Source organism: Gopherus flavomarginatus, chromosome 9 (genome assembly GCF_025201925.1).
Source record: "Gopherus flavomarginatus isolate rGopFla2 chromosome 9, rGopFla2.mat.asm, whole genome shotgun sequence".
Lineage (NCBI taxonomy): Eukaryota > Metazoa > Chordata > Testudines > Testudinidae > Gopherus > Gopherus flavomarginatus.
Window position 1 is genome coordinate 64,891,556 of NC_066625.1, and position 16,423 is coordinate 64,907,978.

The window sequence follows — 16,423 nt, forward strand, 5'->3', positions numbered from 1 at the left end:
ACACTCAGACGCTGTGCTTGTGAGAGGGGAAGTACTGCCTCTTAGAGGCACCCTTAGGCACCAGGAGATGGTGTCTAATTGTATAATTGTCACAAGTCACTGGGTGGGGGCTCGAGATGGTTTTGTGTTGTATTGTTGAAAAGGAACCCCTAGATACTGAACCCAGCCCTTGTTGCTACCACATTCCTTTCAAAACAATGTGTATTTGGTGGCTTCAGGGAATTAATTTAAGCTGTTTTGATAGGAAGTACTATCCATTCTATATTTCATTTTGATCAGAGGTTCCCAGACTGTGGTACACAGAGCCCTTGGTGGCTGTCCAGGCAACTGGCTGGTTACATGATGCTGGCTCTCCTTCTCATTTCCAGCTACTAAATTGCATTTAACGATAGTTAGACATGAAATATTTTCCTATTATTACTTTCCAAGTAAACAATTTATATAGTTGCCATATGGACATGATGTGATGGTGAATGGGCAGGAGATGGTCCATGAAAGAAAACAATCTATGCATTAAAATGTAGTCCACACTAGGAAGAGAGTTTGAAAACCTCTTACTTAGCCCAGCTGGGTCAAATCTTCAAACTAATTTGTTCTTTTGTGAGCATTCACCTTAAGCATGTGCACTAGGGCATCTGCACACCCAAATTGCACACACTTTTAAACACTTTAGGCTAGATTCTCTTGGTGCACCTGAAAATAGGGAGCAGCTCTGGGACAAGCTGTAGTCCCTCCTGGGTCCTGTTTTAACCTAGAGGAAATTCAGGTTTACTCCTGACTATCTCCATGTAGGAACGGGATATCAACAGGTTTACATTTTTCACCTCAAGAGATAAACTTAGCATTTATGCACTTGGATAATGGACAGATAAACATACTGCTGGTATCAGTAATTGTAATCAGAGATAGAAGCACAGTTTATTGTCGAATCACACATATGCAGTGAAAGTCATTCTTCTGAATCCAAACAAGACAACATAATAGAAAGATGACGGCCGAATTCAGTGGGTTTTGAATCAGGCCAATCTATAAGTTTTATTATTTGTTACCAGACTAGCCATACAAAAACACTTACGTCATTGATTCTTTTACTGTTCATATAAACTTGGGCTACACATTGGCCACAAGCAGCAGTTGCAGTATTGATAGTAAATAGCTGATCTGGCAACTAGTGTCTTCCCTGCTCCATATAGAATACAAAGACAAATAAATGAAAAGAAACTTAATGTGACAGTGTAAAAGAATTAAGAATTCCCTTAGGGAGAAAAAAACACAAAAAATAAGAAAATAGGAAGAAGAGAAACATAAAAGACAAAATAAGTAAATTATAGTCTTTGGAGAATGAACTGTTGTTTCTTATCCTGTGTTTATAAATCACAGTGACTGATGTCACTGTAACTCAGAGCCAAAAACAGATTTTATTTGACAGTTTTGATCTTATTGTAAAATTACTGTGTAAACAGCATGAGTTGACTGCTTCCTCCACATCAGCTTCTCTTTGTGAACAGATGTAACAACCACACTATCCTCAGTAGCTTACCAAAATTGTCTTTCCTTTGTATCTTAAGATTTGCCAGCATGAGAGAGACACTCTATAAAAGTTATAGTATAAGAAAAAAGATGGACTCACAGAGAAAGAATTAAACTGAGTGAGTTTATCATTTTGATTAAAACAAGAGAGATCAAATTTCTGCTGACACAACACAGTTGTTCTGAACAATAAAATTGTTGTGTAAGCTACCACTTAACCCAACGAGTTCAGGTTCTCTGTTACAAGCATCAGTTAAAGGAAAAGAAAGTTCCTATCCCCTCTGCTGAAAGTGGAGGGAGCGCTCCCCATCTCCTCCCTCGACCCAGTCTCAGGAAGCACCGACAACCTATGGCAGCCTCTCCAGCTAGTGGTATGAGAACCCTGTCTCATCAGGAAGGAGAGCAAGAAACAATAATAATGAGGGCTCTCTCTCATTGGAGGTACTGCCCAGGGAGGTACGCCAGGGCTGGTTTTAAGACGATTCCCCCAATTCCCAGGAATCGGGCCCAGCACCTAAGAGGGCCCCACACCCTCTGCCAAAGTGCCGCCGGAAACAGCAGCAACTGATTGAGCTGCCACCAAATTGCTGCTGCTATCTTTGGCAGCAGTTCAATTGCTGCCACTGTCTTTGGTGGCATTTCGGCAGCAGCTCTTTCCAATTGGGCCCCACACGTCCTAAAGCTGGCCCTGAGGTAAGCAGCCTGTTCTGCATGTGTGAGCCGGCGCAAAGTACTCTATCGGTGCTCATAGTCTCCCCTGCTAAAAACCAAACACTGCAATCTCCCTTTCCTATCTGACCTTCTTTTGTTATCCATTGCCCAATTAAGAACTGAGCACACAGATATAGTATATTGTGAGCGGCGGTGTTCCAACAAGCTTTGTGGGAGAAGCAGAAAGGAATTATGTGTTGTTTCCATAAAAAACTGTAAATGGCAGATATGTGACGTAAGCCCAACGGAAAGTGCCAAAGCATGTGAATAATTCTCGTTTTCATTCATCCTCCTACATTTGCTCTTTCAATGTCAGCCCGTGCCCATTAAACTGCAATGGGCTCCAACTTGGAATGAGTCAATCCAAAGCCTACATTAATGCCAAGTTTGTGGGAAAATATTACAAGTCAAACCAAAGTAAACATGTATGGGCATTAGTGAAATTTGGGAAAAAAAAAAAAAAAAAAAAAACCTCACAAGGTGCTACCTTTTAAAATTCCAATGTATCTTCCAATTGTCAAAACATGAGTGAAACCCATTTGCCATCTGTTCCCATAACATCAAGAATTAGATTGTATAGGGCCAGATTTTCCGATGGTGTAAATTAGCATAGCTTCACTATGATCATTTAATGTCCACCAATTTACACCAGTAGAGAATTTGGTATTGAATGGTAACTGCAGGGTAAGAGTTCTGTGTCAAGAATTTGTCATTGCAGCATAGTTAAAGATAGGGCTAAATTTTGGAAAATGTGCACCCTACTATACATGCACAACACGAATAGGCGCACAAGGAAAATGCACGAATGAGCCCATAACTGAACATTAGGCAACTGGAGACAGTGTCTGCCATTACCGTGCTTTGGATGCAACTAAATCTCAGAATTATGGACATTTAACCCAAATAATTCCTTTCTTTTCACAGTTACTTTTGACACAGTACTATGTATAAATAATTTCTTTTAGGTATCACTTACAATCATAAGCATTTGATTAAAATCCTCTTGCAGTTTCTTAAGAAGACAGACAGCAAATGTACCCAACTTGCAAAGATTGACATCCTTAGGAGAATGGCAGCAAACCACAGGAATAACTAACTCCTTTGGGATAAGCCCGTCCTCCATAAGAAGAAACATCTTGAGAGTCTCAGAATAGTCACTCTATCAACAAGGTAGGCAAAATATTTATATAAATGTGTGAAATTGTATTTCATGTTCTCTTTCACTATCAAATATGATTTAAGAAAAGGTACCAGATTTGTTGCAATCGGTGCATTTTGTATAATACCGTAAGTATCATTACCTGGGACTCCTTAGGACTGCAATATCTTGCAGTGATCTAGTGTTTAGAGTGACTAAAACAAATGCAATGTATTGAGTTTATAAATCCTTCATATATGGTACAACAATACAACTCATACAATTTTATAAGTATCTGTGAGATGATGTGAAGTCACTCTCCTGACAGTCCAAAACCTTAAACCCAGAATCACCTATTCTACAGGATGTATCACCTCAGAGCTATCCCATATGTCTCAGAACAAAGAAAAACTTGCAAGCAACATGAATGTGGCCTTTATATTTGTTGGAAATGAAAAGCACATTTAAAGCTGCATTTGAAGAGAGATTTTATGTTTCACAACTTACCATTTGTAACCACATGTTGGTTGTTAAGACTTGATTCTTTTCATCCTGGGGAGAAGAGAAAAAAATAAAAATAAACAACTCAACGTTTGTTCATGGAAAGGACTCTGGACAGCCTATGGCTCCGGAGCTGCATGCAGCTTTTCAGAGATTAATATGCGGCTCCTTGCATAGGCAATGACTCCAAAGCTGGAGCTAGAGATGCTAACTTTCCAGTGTGCTGTGGGGTGCTCACTGCTCAACCCCCTGCTCTGCCCCAGGTCCTGCCACCACTCCACCCCTTTCCCCAAGGACCCTGCCCCTTCCCCTGAGCCTGTCATGCCCTCGCTCCTCCCCCCGCCCCACCAGAGCCTCCTGCACACTGCAGAACAGCTGACTGCAGTGGGTGGCAGGTGTGAGGAGGGAGGGGAAGGCGCTGACTGGCAGGGCTGCTGGTGGGCAGGAAGCACTGGAGGGGAGTAGCTGATGGTGGGCTGCTGAAATATTACTATGGTTCTTTAGCAATGTTCACTGGTAAATTCTGGCTCCTTCTCAGGCTCAGGTTGGCCACCCCTGGACTGTGGTAACATCGTTCGAGAAGTTTTAGTGAATCAAATAGACAGTTATGTTAATGTATCTTTCAATAAAAGTGATCCTGAGTAGTATGTCCTGTTAGCCTATATAAAACCAGTTATGACTCTCTGTACCCCACTGTAACACAGTTTTCGGGGGTGGGGTTAAATTGTTTTTATGCTACTACAGCCCTGTACTGCTGGCATCTCTGAAGTGTTTCTTCTTGGTTTGTCCCTGAGCCCTTTTCTTTAATGTAGCATGTTGGAAAAACAGAACTAATTGCACTAGACGTTGCCCATTTCAACTTCGCTTACAAGCAGCTCAGCTACTAGTTAACTTAACACATCAGAAATGGAGTTACACCAGCATGTACAAATTATAGAAACAATATGAACAAAAAAACCTGGATAAATGCAAATAGGTACGTATGCAAGTTTAGAGCCTGTTTCTGCTACTCTTACCTATGCGGAGTAGCATCTTACTGTACAAAGTCCCATTGATTTCAGTGTATCATGGTTTTAACCCTGTGTATGGGGAAGTGCATTGATACAATGCCCCAAGAGCATCCTGGAAACCAGACTGTGACTCAAAAAAATCTCAATTTGTCTCAGGGTTCCACACAAACACACTCCAGGTGGATGTACTTTGTACCAGCCTGTAGTGAGCCAGCGCGGCTCACCTCCAGCCCAGAGGAGGAAGAGCCCAGCCAGAGGCCAGAGTGGGTGCAGCTAAAAAGCTCTGAGCCCGCCCCTCAAAGAGTCAGGCGCTGACCCGGAACTATAAAGGTCGGCCCTCAGAGCTCAATCAGGCCCCAGCAGCCGGAGCGAGCAGATGTCCCTCAGGGAGCTCAAGACTGGGAACCTCCTGCGACCCAGGGCAGCTGCCCAGACTGGCCTGAGCTCCCCCACGCCCGCTACCCGGAGGAGCTGCCGGAGCTTCCCTATGCCCGCTACCCGTACGAGCCGCTGGAGCTACCCTAGGTTGACTTTCCGGAGGAGTTGCCAGACCTACCACCCAGCCCTGGCCGCGATGAGCCCATGCTCCTGGACCCTGCAGAGGCCAATGCCAGAACCCAGGTAGGGCCCGAGGGGGAGTACGGAAGTGGTCTGAGGGCAGCCGACCCCAGTCTGGCTGCAGCCTTACCAGAGCCTATGTCAGTGTGTTGCAGCCAGGATCCCCACTGACTAAGCAGCGGATCCTCAGCTGCTGCTAGGGCCCCGCGCTGGGACGCAGTGGAGTGGGAGGGCCTGTGTCCCCCCTGCCACCCCACTCCGGGGTGGCAGACTCCCCCTCTCCCTCACCTGAGGAGGCTAAAGCCTATCATTACTGCTCAGCCCTGCCCAAGGGCCTGAGCTTCCTGACTCAGTGGTTGCTGCCCCGCCCTGACCTAGGGCCGGGCCTTGAACTGTTATTGTTGCTCAGCCCCACTGAAGGGCCTGAGCTTCCTGACTCAGTGGTTGCTGCCCCACCTTGACGTAGGGCCAGGCTCATAGCGGTTCTTACGGCTCAGCCCTGCCGAAGGACCTGAGCCCCCTAACCCCCACAGGGCAGGTGATTGCCGCACGGACTGCCGGGCTATTTCCCAGACCCACCAGTGTGTAGTGAGCTGGCGTGGGTCGAGCCCCAGCTGCACTCGTGTACAGCCCTATCTCTGAATAGGTCCTCAGTATACTGGCACAAAAAAATTGCCTCACATTATGGGGTGGAGCTGTTGCTTGGCTGGCCACCCACCAGTGTGGGATGGGAAGTAGCAGCTCTGCATAGCCCCTAACTTACCTACGTGGACACACACAGCATAACAAGTCAAGAAAAAGTTATTATTCAATGCAAATAAGGGTGGCAGAACTAACGCCTTAACTTTAGAGTCAACTAAGAAGATAATTTCCTCAGTTCTCAGACATGGATAAATGTTTGTAATCTCAAGACCCTGGACCTAACAGCAATTACTCAGCCCTCAACCAGACCTTCCTTAGGGTATTTCTGCCTCAGTGGGATTCTATCAAGGTAATGGGATACACTGCATTCCAATTCCCATCACTAGAATTTGTTTTGTAAGCTGAATGTAAACCACCAGCCTTTTCTGTCTTAAATCAGACTGAACCCTCACCATAAGTTTTACCCCCATCCCCACCCCCGAGCTCTACCAAAGAAAGTACATGGGACCTCTTTGGAAATTCCACAGCATATCCCAGAGTCACCTGTACAGTGTGGAAGGACTCTCAAACCAGATGATACATCTACAACCTCTACAATTTTAAAGCAAAAGTAAACTATGTTTTATTCTTCACCAAATAATAAATGTCCAAACACAACTGTATTCAAATTTTTGCATACAATACATGAGTCGTCTTCAACTGAAAATGTATATATGCAATTTAATCTGTAATCCATTTGTTTACAGATTTTTTGAATGAATGGAAGGACTGAAAGATCTTTAACTGTAGCAGTATCAGGGCAGTGCCGTAATAGTTATATAGCATGTAAAACCAGTTATAGCTGCCAGAGAAGATGACATTTTAATAGCAAATGGAGACATTTAAAGAGGAACATCAATAAAGGTGTGAAACTGTTACTGAATCGCGTGGGATCCCAACAACTGAATGTACAGCATAAAGGCAAATGAAAGAATTCAGATTAAAAAACCCCTTTAATTACTATTCTGCATGGCTCCATTCTCCCCCTAGATGAGTGCACCTAGCCCCCACAAAAGTCCATGGGATCTGTGCCCACAGTCAGTGGCAGAATTTAAAACTTTCTCTTTATATGCTGTCGCATTCATTCAGTGAATCCTGCCTTTCACCCAAGACTCCCTCCAACAAGCAAACATTCATTTATGAGTCTTCGGGCAGGGGGAAATTGTCTCATCTACGCTTCAATACTAGAAGTACAGTACTTGCTACAGGCTAAAGGTATGTCTTATGAGAGTAAAACAGTAATTAAAGCTATTATGGTTGCCAAAAGATATAGCTGATGGTTGAGTAAAGGCCTTGCTTTTTCTGTAGAGATTCACAGCAGTCCTTGATCGATATTAACAGCTATTACTCTGTAACATTTGCGTGATGCATCACTCAAGTACCTATCAGTGTTATTAGAGAGTTTGCCGGTCCCAGTAGCATAAAGGACTAGCTTCCAGTGGACATTAACTCATTAATTAATGAAGAAATGATGTCCACTGGCTCATTCACCATATTGCAATCAAAAGGTTTCAATACTTTTCTATTCACTGGTGTTATCCATCTTTTGGGTGAGGTGTAAAATCAACATTCTGACAACTTGTGATCAGTATCATCTCCAGCACCTTGCATCCAACTCCACTCCCATGGCTCCCAGTTCTAAGCAATATTGCTCTTCCTCATATCAGATGAGAAGTTGCCACTGGCAAGTTACTGGAGAAAGTACGCGCCAAATCAAGCCTGCCGCTGCCAAAGTGGCTTTTTAATCCACCAGCTGCACATTTGCTGTCACATCGCCCATTATGGTCTCATCCACCACGCCAGGATGTTAGGGCAGAAACACTCTGGCAAGAGGAATGGATATCTGTTATAATACCCAACCAGTCCCTCGTCGCCGACCCTACAATTTGCCAGCCTGGTTTTGACCTGTCCCATCGCCAATGGTCCCTGTTGAACAGCTTCCGGACCAGGCAAGTTCTCTGTGCAGCCAACCAGTATTGCTGGAGCCTTGGTGACAGCCCTTTGTGCAGCTGTGATGCAACAGAGATGATGAATGCCTGCTGACTAGATTCAGCAGGGCCTAGAATCATGTGCATCATGCCACTGAAGATGCCATCACTTGGCTAGATGACTGTACACATGCTAAATAAATTAAAGATCTCATAGCATTTTTCTCAAGGCTATGCGTTTTAAACATAGGTGGGTAGACAAATTCCAAATACATCTTGTCTAGTCTGTAACAGCCATGCAAAAGCATATGCAGGACACTACCAATGTGTGAATTCGAATTGGGAACATTTTACATGCACTTTCCTCAGTGTAAATGGCTGCACAAGGTGCAAGGCAGTAGAGAAGTAGGTAGCTGGTTGAAATCTTGTTGCAGAACTGTTAGCCTAGTGAATGTGCATCATTAAGCAACACGCTTCCCTCCTGTTGTGTATTTTGTTATTTTAAAAGTTCAGAACCTGAAAGTGGGGATTTGAACATAATGGCGCCCATTTGGATCACTATATTTAAGGTCCTGTTAGTATTTTAATCATAAACCCCCAACTTTCAGCTGTAAAAACTTCACTGTAGGCTGAACTTTGGTTTATAATATTCCTGTCCTGGAGAAAATTATTTCACAGATTTTAGTTAAAATTGGTTTGGCTGGTTTTCATCAAAAAGAGGGGCAGACTGGCAGTTCCCCAATTTCAGAAGCTTTGCATTGCACTCTGCAATCTCACAAACAACTTCAGTTGAGGTGGGAGGGAACATTCTTCAGGTTTTTGTGTGCGTGTGTGTGTATTATGCTGAACAATGCCTTTGAATATGATGGATAAATTCTGAAAAAACAGCTTCTCGGCAAAATATATTTACATTGTTTTCGATCACAGCTGTGCACAACCTCTTAACAAAAGGTTTAGACATTTGGATCGTGAAATTTTGCTCAAATTCCATCACATTTCAAATTTGCCATCATTTTGCAGTATTTTAGCAGCAACTATTTGGGAGGGGAAGAGTGTCGCACCCAGTGAGGCAAACCATTTCTAGAGCTTCTCTTACAAATATTGTTTTTAATATGAAAAGGAAAGGGGGACTTCACATTGCACCTGGAGGTGTCATAAACACCACCACCACACAGAAAACAAGGCCAGGAACAAAATGACTCACTTTGGGGAGTGGGGGGAGGGTTACTACGTTAGCTACTTTAGTTAATGCAGGCTTTAAATCACACAAGAACCAGGGTTCTCAAACTGGGGGTCGTGGGGTTATTACATGGGGAGTCACAAGCTGTCAGCCTCCACCCCCAAACTCCACTTTGCCTCCAGCATTTATAATAGTGCTAAATATAAAAAAGTGATTTTAATTTATAAGGGGGGGGGTCACACTCAGAGGCTTGCTGTGTGAAAGGGATCACCAATGCAAAAGTCTGAGAAACACTGCACAAGAATAACAGTGTGATTCATGGTGACTATTGAGAAAGTATCTGTCAAACAGCTCAGCTCACTAGAGAACATTACTTTATTCATTTAGTGATCTGACTGATTCTTTGGCTACCAAACTCATAGCTATAGTAACGATTCAATACTGTACAGGGTAAATTGTTGTTAAGCTAATTATGATAGTAGGCTGGGTGTATGGAAGTAATGAAGGGGAGGCAACTGTGATCAGTGACACTGGGAAGGTTATACATTCTCTATCCCTAAGTGGATGGGGATGGAACTGAAAGCTGGAAATTTCTCTGTGTAAGCGTCTAACAGTAATAGCTTCTAACAATGCCTTCTCTCCCCCTTTCCTTTGTTGTTAGTCTTAACATTCAACGATCTCTCAGGCTAACTTTCTTTGGGAAACCCAGTATCAGATCCTCACCCTACTCTTCCCAAAACCTCCACCTTCAATAAAACATGCTTAGAGAAGATACAGGGAAATGTAACAAGCATCTTTATAAGGGGCCTTAACCCAGCCAGCTTTCAAATGGACACAAGCCCAGCTAGTGTTCATGTCTCAGATTTTAAGCACATCAAAGGATGTGCAGTGAACCCACCTGCAATTGTGTGATAAATGCTAAAGAGATAACTCTCCCTAACGACACTGTCTGGCAATCCACCTGCTCATGCACTCCAAAACAGAATTAAGGGCTGCTAGATGGTGCTTTTCTCATTTAGCCATGAGTTAAGGGGCAGCATGCAGCTCCACCACTGTCAGAGGAGCTGCAGGAGGCACTGTGCTTCACAGAGGAAGAATTCCTCTCCAGCTCTCCTATTGGTCTACTACGAAAGTAATTTATTTCATCCTTCTTCAGGGTTCAGTTTACTTCACTCAGCCCGCTCTTCTGACCGATGTATGAGGTACAGATGAGAGAGAGAGACAGCATGGCTCCATCCACTTCCACCTATGCCCTGGGAGAACACTGGCTGCACAACTCCTACTATATAATCCATGTAGTTCTAATGCAGCTGCACAGAGGATGGGCAAGATCCTTCTTCTCCTGTGCACGGTTAGTGTCAATCTAGTCATAAAAATTCCCATCTGTCTTTCTTAGCAATTGCATAACGTAAATGTGTACTTGGTTTGAACAGGGAGCTATTCAGACATTCAGAACATTTTCAGCCCTTGCTGATGGGCTGTTTTGGAATGTATCACTAACGCTATTAAAACTGTCAGAATATGAATGCTATATGCAATGTTTAGTGATATAATGAAGCACGATGTATTTCTTACTTACAGAAAATATGCACTAAATATATGAATAAATGTAACTCTTATATAAACCAAACTGTAGCTCCACTAATATCCTAACAGTGACCATTAATAATATTTAATAATAATTTACTGCTTGGTTCTTATTCCTGCTTGACTATATGGTAGAACGAATCATAAGCAAGCAATAATTTGCAATTCCACAAGCCATATAATTAAAAAGGCTGAATGTTCCCCTGAACTGTGCTGCAGTGCAATTCAAACGTTTTATAAAACCAGTAAGCTTTTAAGTTTACTTTAAGAAGTGAAGCTATTGACGATCAATCACACTTCTTGGGTATCTTTCCAGCCAGTTCTTCTCAATACATTTGTTATCCTTTTTACAATTTCTCTATTAAAAAAAACAAACACTTGTGTTAACTCTTTGGACTATTTCAGTCTCTCTAAGCCCTGGTCTTCACTATGAGTTTAGGTCGACTTTAGCAGCATTACATCAATTTAACCCTGCACCCGTCAAAGCCGTTTTTTTTCCACTTAAAATCGATTTCTGTACTCCTCCCCTGACGAGGGGATTAGCGCTGAAATTGACCTTGCTGGGTCAAATTTGGGGTAGTGTGGTCACAATTTGACGGTATTGGCCTCCAGGAGCTATCCCAGAGTGCTCCATTGTGACTACTCTGGACAGCGCTCTCAACGCAGATGCACTGGTCAGGTAGACAGGAAAAGGCCTAAGCGTCACCACTCTGCCATCGTCTCCTCACCTGGTTTTGCTTTTGCAGGTTCTGGTTCTGCATATACTGCAGGATAATGCGCATGGTGTTTACAGTGCTCATAATTGCCGTGGTGATCTGAGTGGGCTCCATGTTCGCTGTGCTATGGCGTCTGCACTGAAAAAAGGCGTGAAACAATTGTCTGCCATTGTTCTGATGGAGGGAGGGGTGACTGACGACATGGCTTACAGGGAATTAAAATCAACAAAGGGGGTGGGTTTGCATCAAGGAGAAGCACACACAACTGTCACACAGAATGGCCCCCTCAAGGATTGAGCTCAAAATCCTGGGTTTAGCAGGCTAATGCTCAAACCACTGAGCCACCCCTCCCTCCACTATTCACGGAGGGAGGGAGGGGGGAGCAAATGAATAAAAATGAATACAAAACAAATCTGGTCTCTTTCTTGTTTTGATCCACTCCATCTCTCTTATATATCTTAGGCTGGCAGCAGACAGTGCAGTACGACTGCTAGCCATCGTCATCTCCTGGCTGCTCACCAGAAGACAGTGCTGTACGACTGCAGGCAGGACTGAATCTCCATGAGATGAAACTTAAAAAGAGAATGACCTGGAGTCACTCCCATTTATGTCCAGGCACCCCTGACAGACCTCACTGAGGTCTGCCAGGAGCACCCATATCTGCCCAGGCGCCCCGACCGACCTCACTGAGGTCGACTAAAAGAGCACCCAGGAGACGACGACAACGGCTAACAGTGCACCGTCTGCTGACAAAAGGCAATGAGCTGCTGCTGTGTAGCAATGCAGTACCACGTCTGCCAGCACGCAGGAGACGTACGATGACGGTGAGCTGAGCGGGCGTCATGCTTGCTCTGGTATGGCATCTGCATGGGTAACCCAGGAAAAAAGGCTCGAAATGATTGTCTGCCATTGCTTTCACAGAGGGACGGGGGGGGGCTGACAACATGTATCCAGAATCACCCGTGACAATGTTTTTGACCCATCAGGCATTGGGATCTCAACCCAGAATTCCAATGGGCGGTGGAGACTGCGGGAACTGTGGGATAGCTATCCACAGTGCAACGCTCTGGAAGTCGATGATAGCTTCGGTACTACGGACACACTCCGCCGAGTTAATGGTCTTAAGTGGGGACACACACAATCGACTGCATAAAATCAATTTCTAAAAAATTGACTTCTATAAACTTGACCTAATTTCGTAGTGTAGACATACCCTAAATGTTTTGTTAAGAAACTGCACAAAGTTGTGATGAAAAACTATCAATTTCTCATTCTATACTGTCACTTATTTACTGGTTTTAGCAGGATAACATTCAACTGGTTATTTACTTCATTCTCTCTTATCTCATTGTCTCAGCACTTCCTAATTATATATTTGAAGCATCTTTAGATCCATTCGGTTAAATAATTGGTACCTAATGATGCTTTTTCCTGCTTTTTTGAAACCATAACCATGTTCTCTAGTTAATGAATTTACCACTTAATAGAGTGAGGTTTTCCTCCCTTTTTAGGGTCACACACTGAGCTCACTATACTGTACCTCTGCAGAGTGAAAGAGCCAGAATTAATGTCTGATCCCTTCAGCCTCCACAGCTTTACTGTTCATAGATAAGGATGGAGGGTGATTTAGACCCACCTAAAAATCAATTGCAATTGGCAAAAAGGCACTAAAAATTCTCTCTACACTCCGTGCTGCTCCTTGGCTTCTAATTGATAGTTTTGTGACAATGTCATACCAAGCTATTGCCAAGAAGAAGCTGAGGTTCATTGAAGCTTTCAGGCCATGTGAGACATAAGCAGATAAATTTATTTCATTAGTGAAAGCCCCTTGCTACAGTTCTGCCACAAAACTAAACAGGTTAGGATGATTTCCCTGCTCCTGAAAGCAGTATTCAGAGGATGTGTGAACCCAACTCATTCATAACATTTCAACTTTTATAAGAGCCCCTCTTCAAATTAGCAAACAAAACCTGTTTGGAGAGGAAGAAAGGTCCAGTGGCCAGGGGACTAGCCCACGCCATGCTCTGCCACAGACTTCCTGTGTGACCTTGGGCAAATCAGTGAGCTTCTCTGTGCCTGAATTGCCCATCTGTAAAATGGGGAGAATAGCACTTCCTACCTCACAGGTGTGTTGTATGGCTAAATCCATTAAACAGTGAGGTGCTCAGATTGTGCTGTAATTGGGATTATATTGGTGCCATAGATACAATGGTAGTTAAGGCTGTGGCAGGACAAACACCATCCATCCAAATGGAAATAAGAGGATTAAGGGGAAATACTGTGCATTCCTCTCTACTTTCACATTCCTGCAGTATCAATAATGCACTCCAGCACTTCATCTCCAAGAGATACCCAAAATATGTATCTCATCCTCATCACACTTGCATTCTAACATGAAACTTAACAGTGACCTCAGATGCTTTTATAACACTAAGTCAGCACATTTGATTGTCGCACATTCCGTGCAGTTAGGAAATTAATGCTGCTGAGGTAGCTGTTAAGGTTTTGCATTCGAGTCAAAGTTTGATGAAGTTAGGGTATGCTTACTTTTTGTTATCTGAAGGTGAGCACCTTATGGAGTGTATAACTGATAACACTTCAGGCAACATGAAAATGGAAAGGAATGCAGTGGGTAAGATTTGTTAGAAGAGGTGAGATGTGAATTTCTGGTTTCCTCTTTCCCAGCCCAGGGAACTTTTCCCTAGGCTACAGTGTGGTGGGTGGGTGGATGAGTGAGTGGGTTGGATAGGGTTGGTCTCGTCCCTCCCCCTGGGAAGAAATGGTTTATTCTTGTTAGAAGCCTATATGGAGCGGAGTGCTAGAAATTTCTCTGTCACTCAGAGATAGGGGATGTTTAACTTCACACACACACCCCGACAACAACTACCTCCCACTTCGTTAATTAAACAGAGCGTACCAAATTATTTGTTTTAATTAAAGTTATGTCTAATCAGATTGACAACTGCTGAAGTACAGGACATAACCAACTAACATGGTTAGATAGAGGGTTCACTGGATGTTGGTTATACGTACAAACCAAAAAATAAACAATAAATAAATACAATCATAGAAGATTAGGGTTGGAAGAGACTTCAGGAGGTCATCTAGTCCAACCCCCTGCTCAAAGCAGGACCAATACCCAACTAAATCATCCCAGCCAGGGCTTTGTCAAGCCAGGTCCTAAAAACCTCTAAGAATGGAGATTCCACCTCTTCCCTAGGAAACCCATTCCAGTGCTTCACCACCCTCCTAGTGAAATAGTGTTTTATATATCCAACCTAAACCTTCCCACTGCAATTTGAGACCATTGCTCCTTGTTCTGTCATCTGCCACCACTGAGAACAGCCGAGCTCCATCCTCTTTGGAACCCCCCTTCAGGTAGTTGAAGGCTGCTATCAAATCCCCCTCACTCTTCTCTTCTGATGACTAAACAAGCCCAGTTCCCTCAGCCTCTCCTCATAAGTCATGTTCCCTGATAATTTTCCTTGCCCTCCACTGGATTCTCTCCAATTTTTCTACATCCTGGACACAGTACTCCAGATGTGGCCGCAGCAGTGCTGAATAGAGGGGACTAATCACTTCCCTTGATCTGCTGGCAATACTCCTAGTAACACAGCCCAATCTGCCGTTAGCCTTCTTGGCAACAAGGGCACATATCCAGCTTCCCATCCTCTGTAATCCCCCGGTCCTTTTCTGCAGAACTGCTGCTTAGCTAGTCGATCCCCAGCCTGTAGCAGTGCATGGGATTCTTCCATCCTAAGTGCAGGACTCTGCATTTGTCCCTGTTGAACCTCATCAGATTTCTTTTGGCTCAATACTCCAATTTGTCTAGGTCACTCTGGACTCTATCTTTACCCTCCAGTGTATCTACCTAAAACACTAATCAACTAATGTGTTGTCAACGTGGGGGTTTGGTTTGGAGCACATATTTACCATTATGTCTAAAATTTCTGTAGACAAACACTATCAACGTAATTAATATACTAAGAAACAGTGCATGAGGAGGAATGGTATGGACAAAGAACAGGTCCCAGAGTACTTTAGATTTCTTGCAAAAGGGGTATAAATAAAAATGAGACAATCTAGTGAAAAAACTGCCGAAATAGTTTAAAAATCACCTCTTTCTGTATCGATTCATTTTTCATCAAACCACAAAGAAAAATTCAAATCATACTCAAAGTTTAGATTCTATATTCTGGGTTTTGTAATTCCAGTAAGATATTTTTGCAAACATAGGTTTAAAGCTCTGTTAAAAGGGAATTCTGTAACACAGCCTTAACTACAGTGCAGCAGCAATAGTCTTGACAATCCATCACTGTCTTAAGTTCTAACAATGATAGCAAAAGACTCAAACTATCACAAATAGAAATTAAGCAGGTGAGCTACTATACAGCCCAATCTGCGGTATATTTCACCTCTTTCATGGTTGCTCCCCCAACCTTGGCATCCTAGGCTTCTTATGGAAAAGGAGTTTCATCTTAAACCAACTGAATGCTAGATATACCTGATGCATCTGGCAGTGCAGGACCAGACTGCCAAGCTGCTCATTTTGGACCTGATCCTGTAAAGTGCTGAATGCATCCTCAAATCCACAGGCCACCCTAAACCCAACCACTCCAAGTGCCGAGTGGAAGTTGAAGGGATCCAAGATATCACTTTTTTTCCTCTTCTACATACAAGTCCAAATTCAGCCATGGAGCAACTTTCCTGGTAGGGTTCTACTGGACTCAGTGACTCTCACATCCTTTCAACTCTGAATCTCTCTGGTTTTAATCAGACCATTAGGGATAAAGTATTACAGCAGTGCTCAGGATTGAGCCATGTGCCTCCTGTAACATTAATGGGAGTCTTACTGGAAAATCCATACAATCTAGCCTGAAAAT

At 43.4% G+C, this 16,423-nt stretch overlaps 1 protein-coding gene across 4 annotated transcripts in view; it reads right to left on the reverse strand.

The window, feature by feature from the left end:
• CHRNA7 (cholinergic receptor nicotinic alpha 7 subunit) overlaps nucleotides 1-16,423 on the reverse strand; it is a 98,354-nt gene that overhangs the window by 42,084 nt on the left and 39,847 nt on the right. For all 4 annotated transcript variants that reach the window (XM_050967979.1, XM_050967977.1, XM_050967978.1 and 1 more), the window contains one exon: nucleotides 3,887-3,931. In XM_050967979.1, the coding sequence (XP_050823936.1) occupies nucleotides 3,887-3,931 (45 nt within the window). The remainder of the gene's footprint in view (nucleotides 1-3,886; nucleotides 3,932-16,423) is intronic.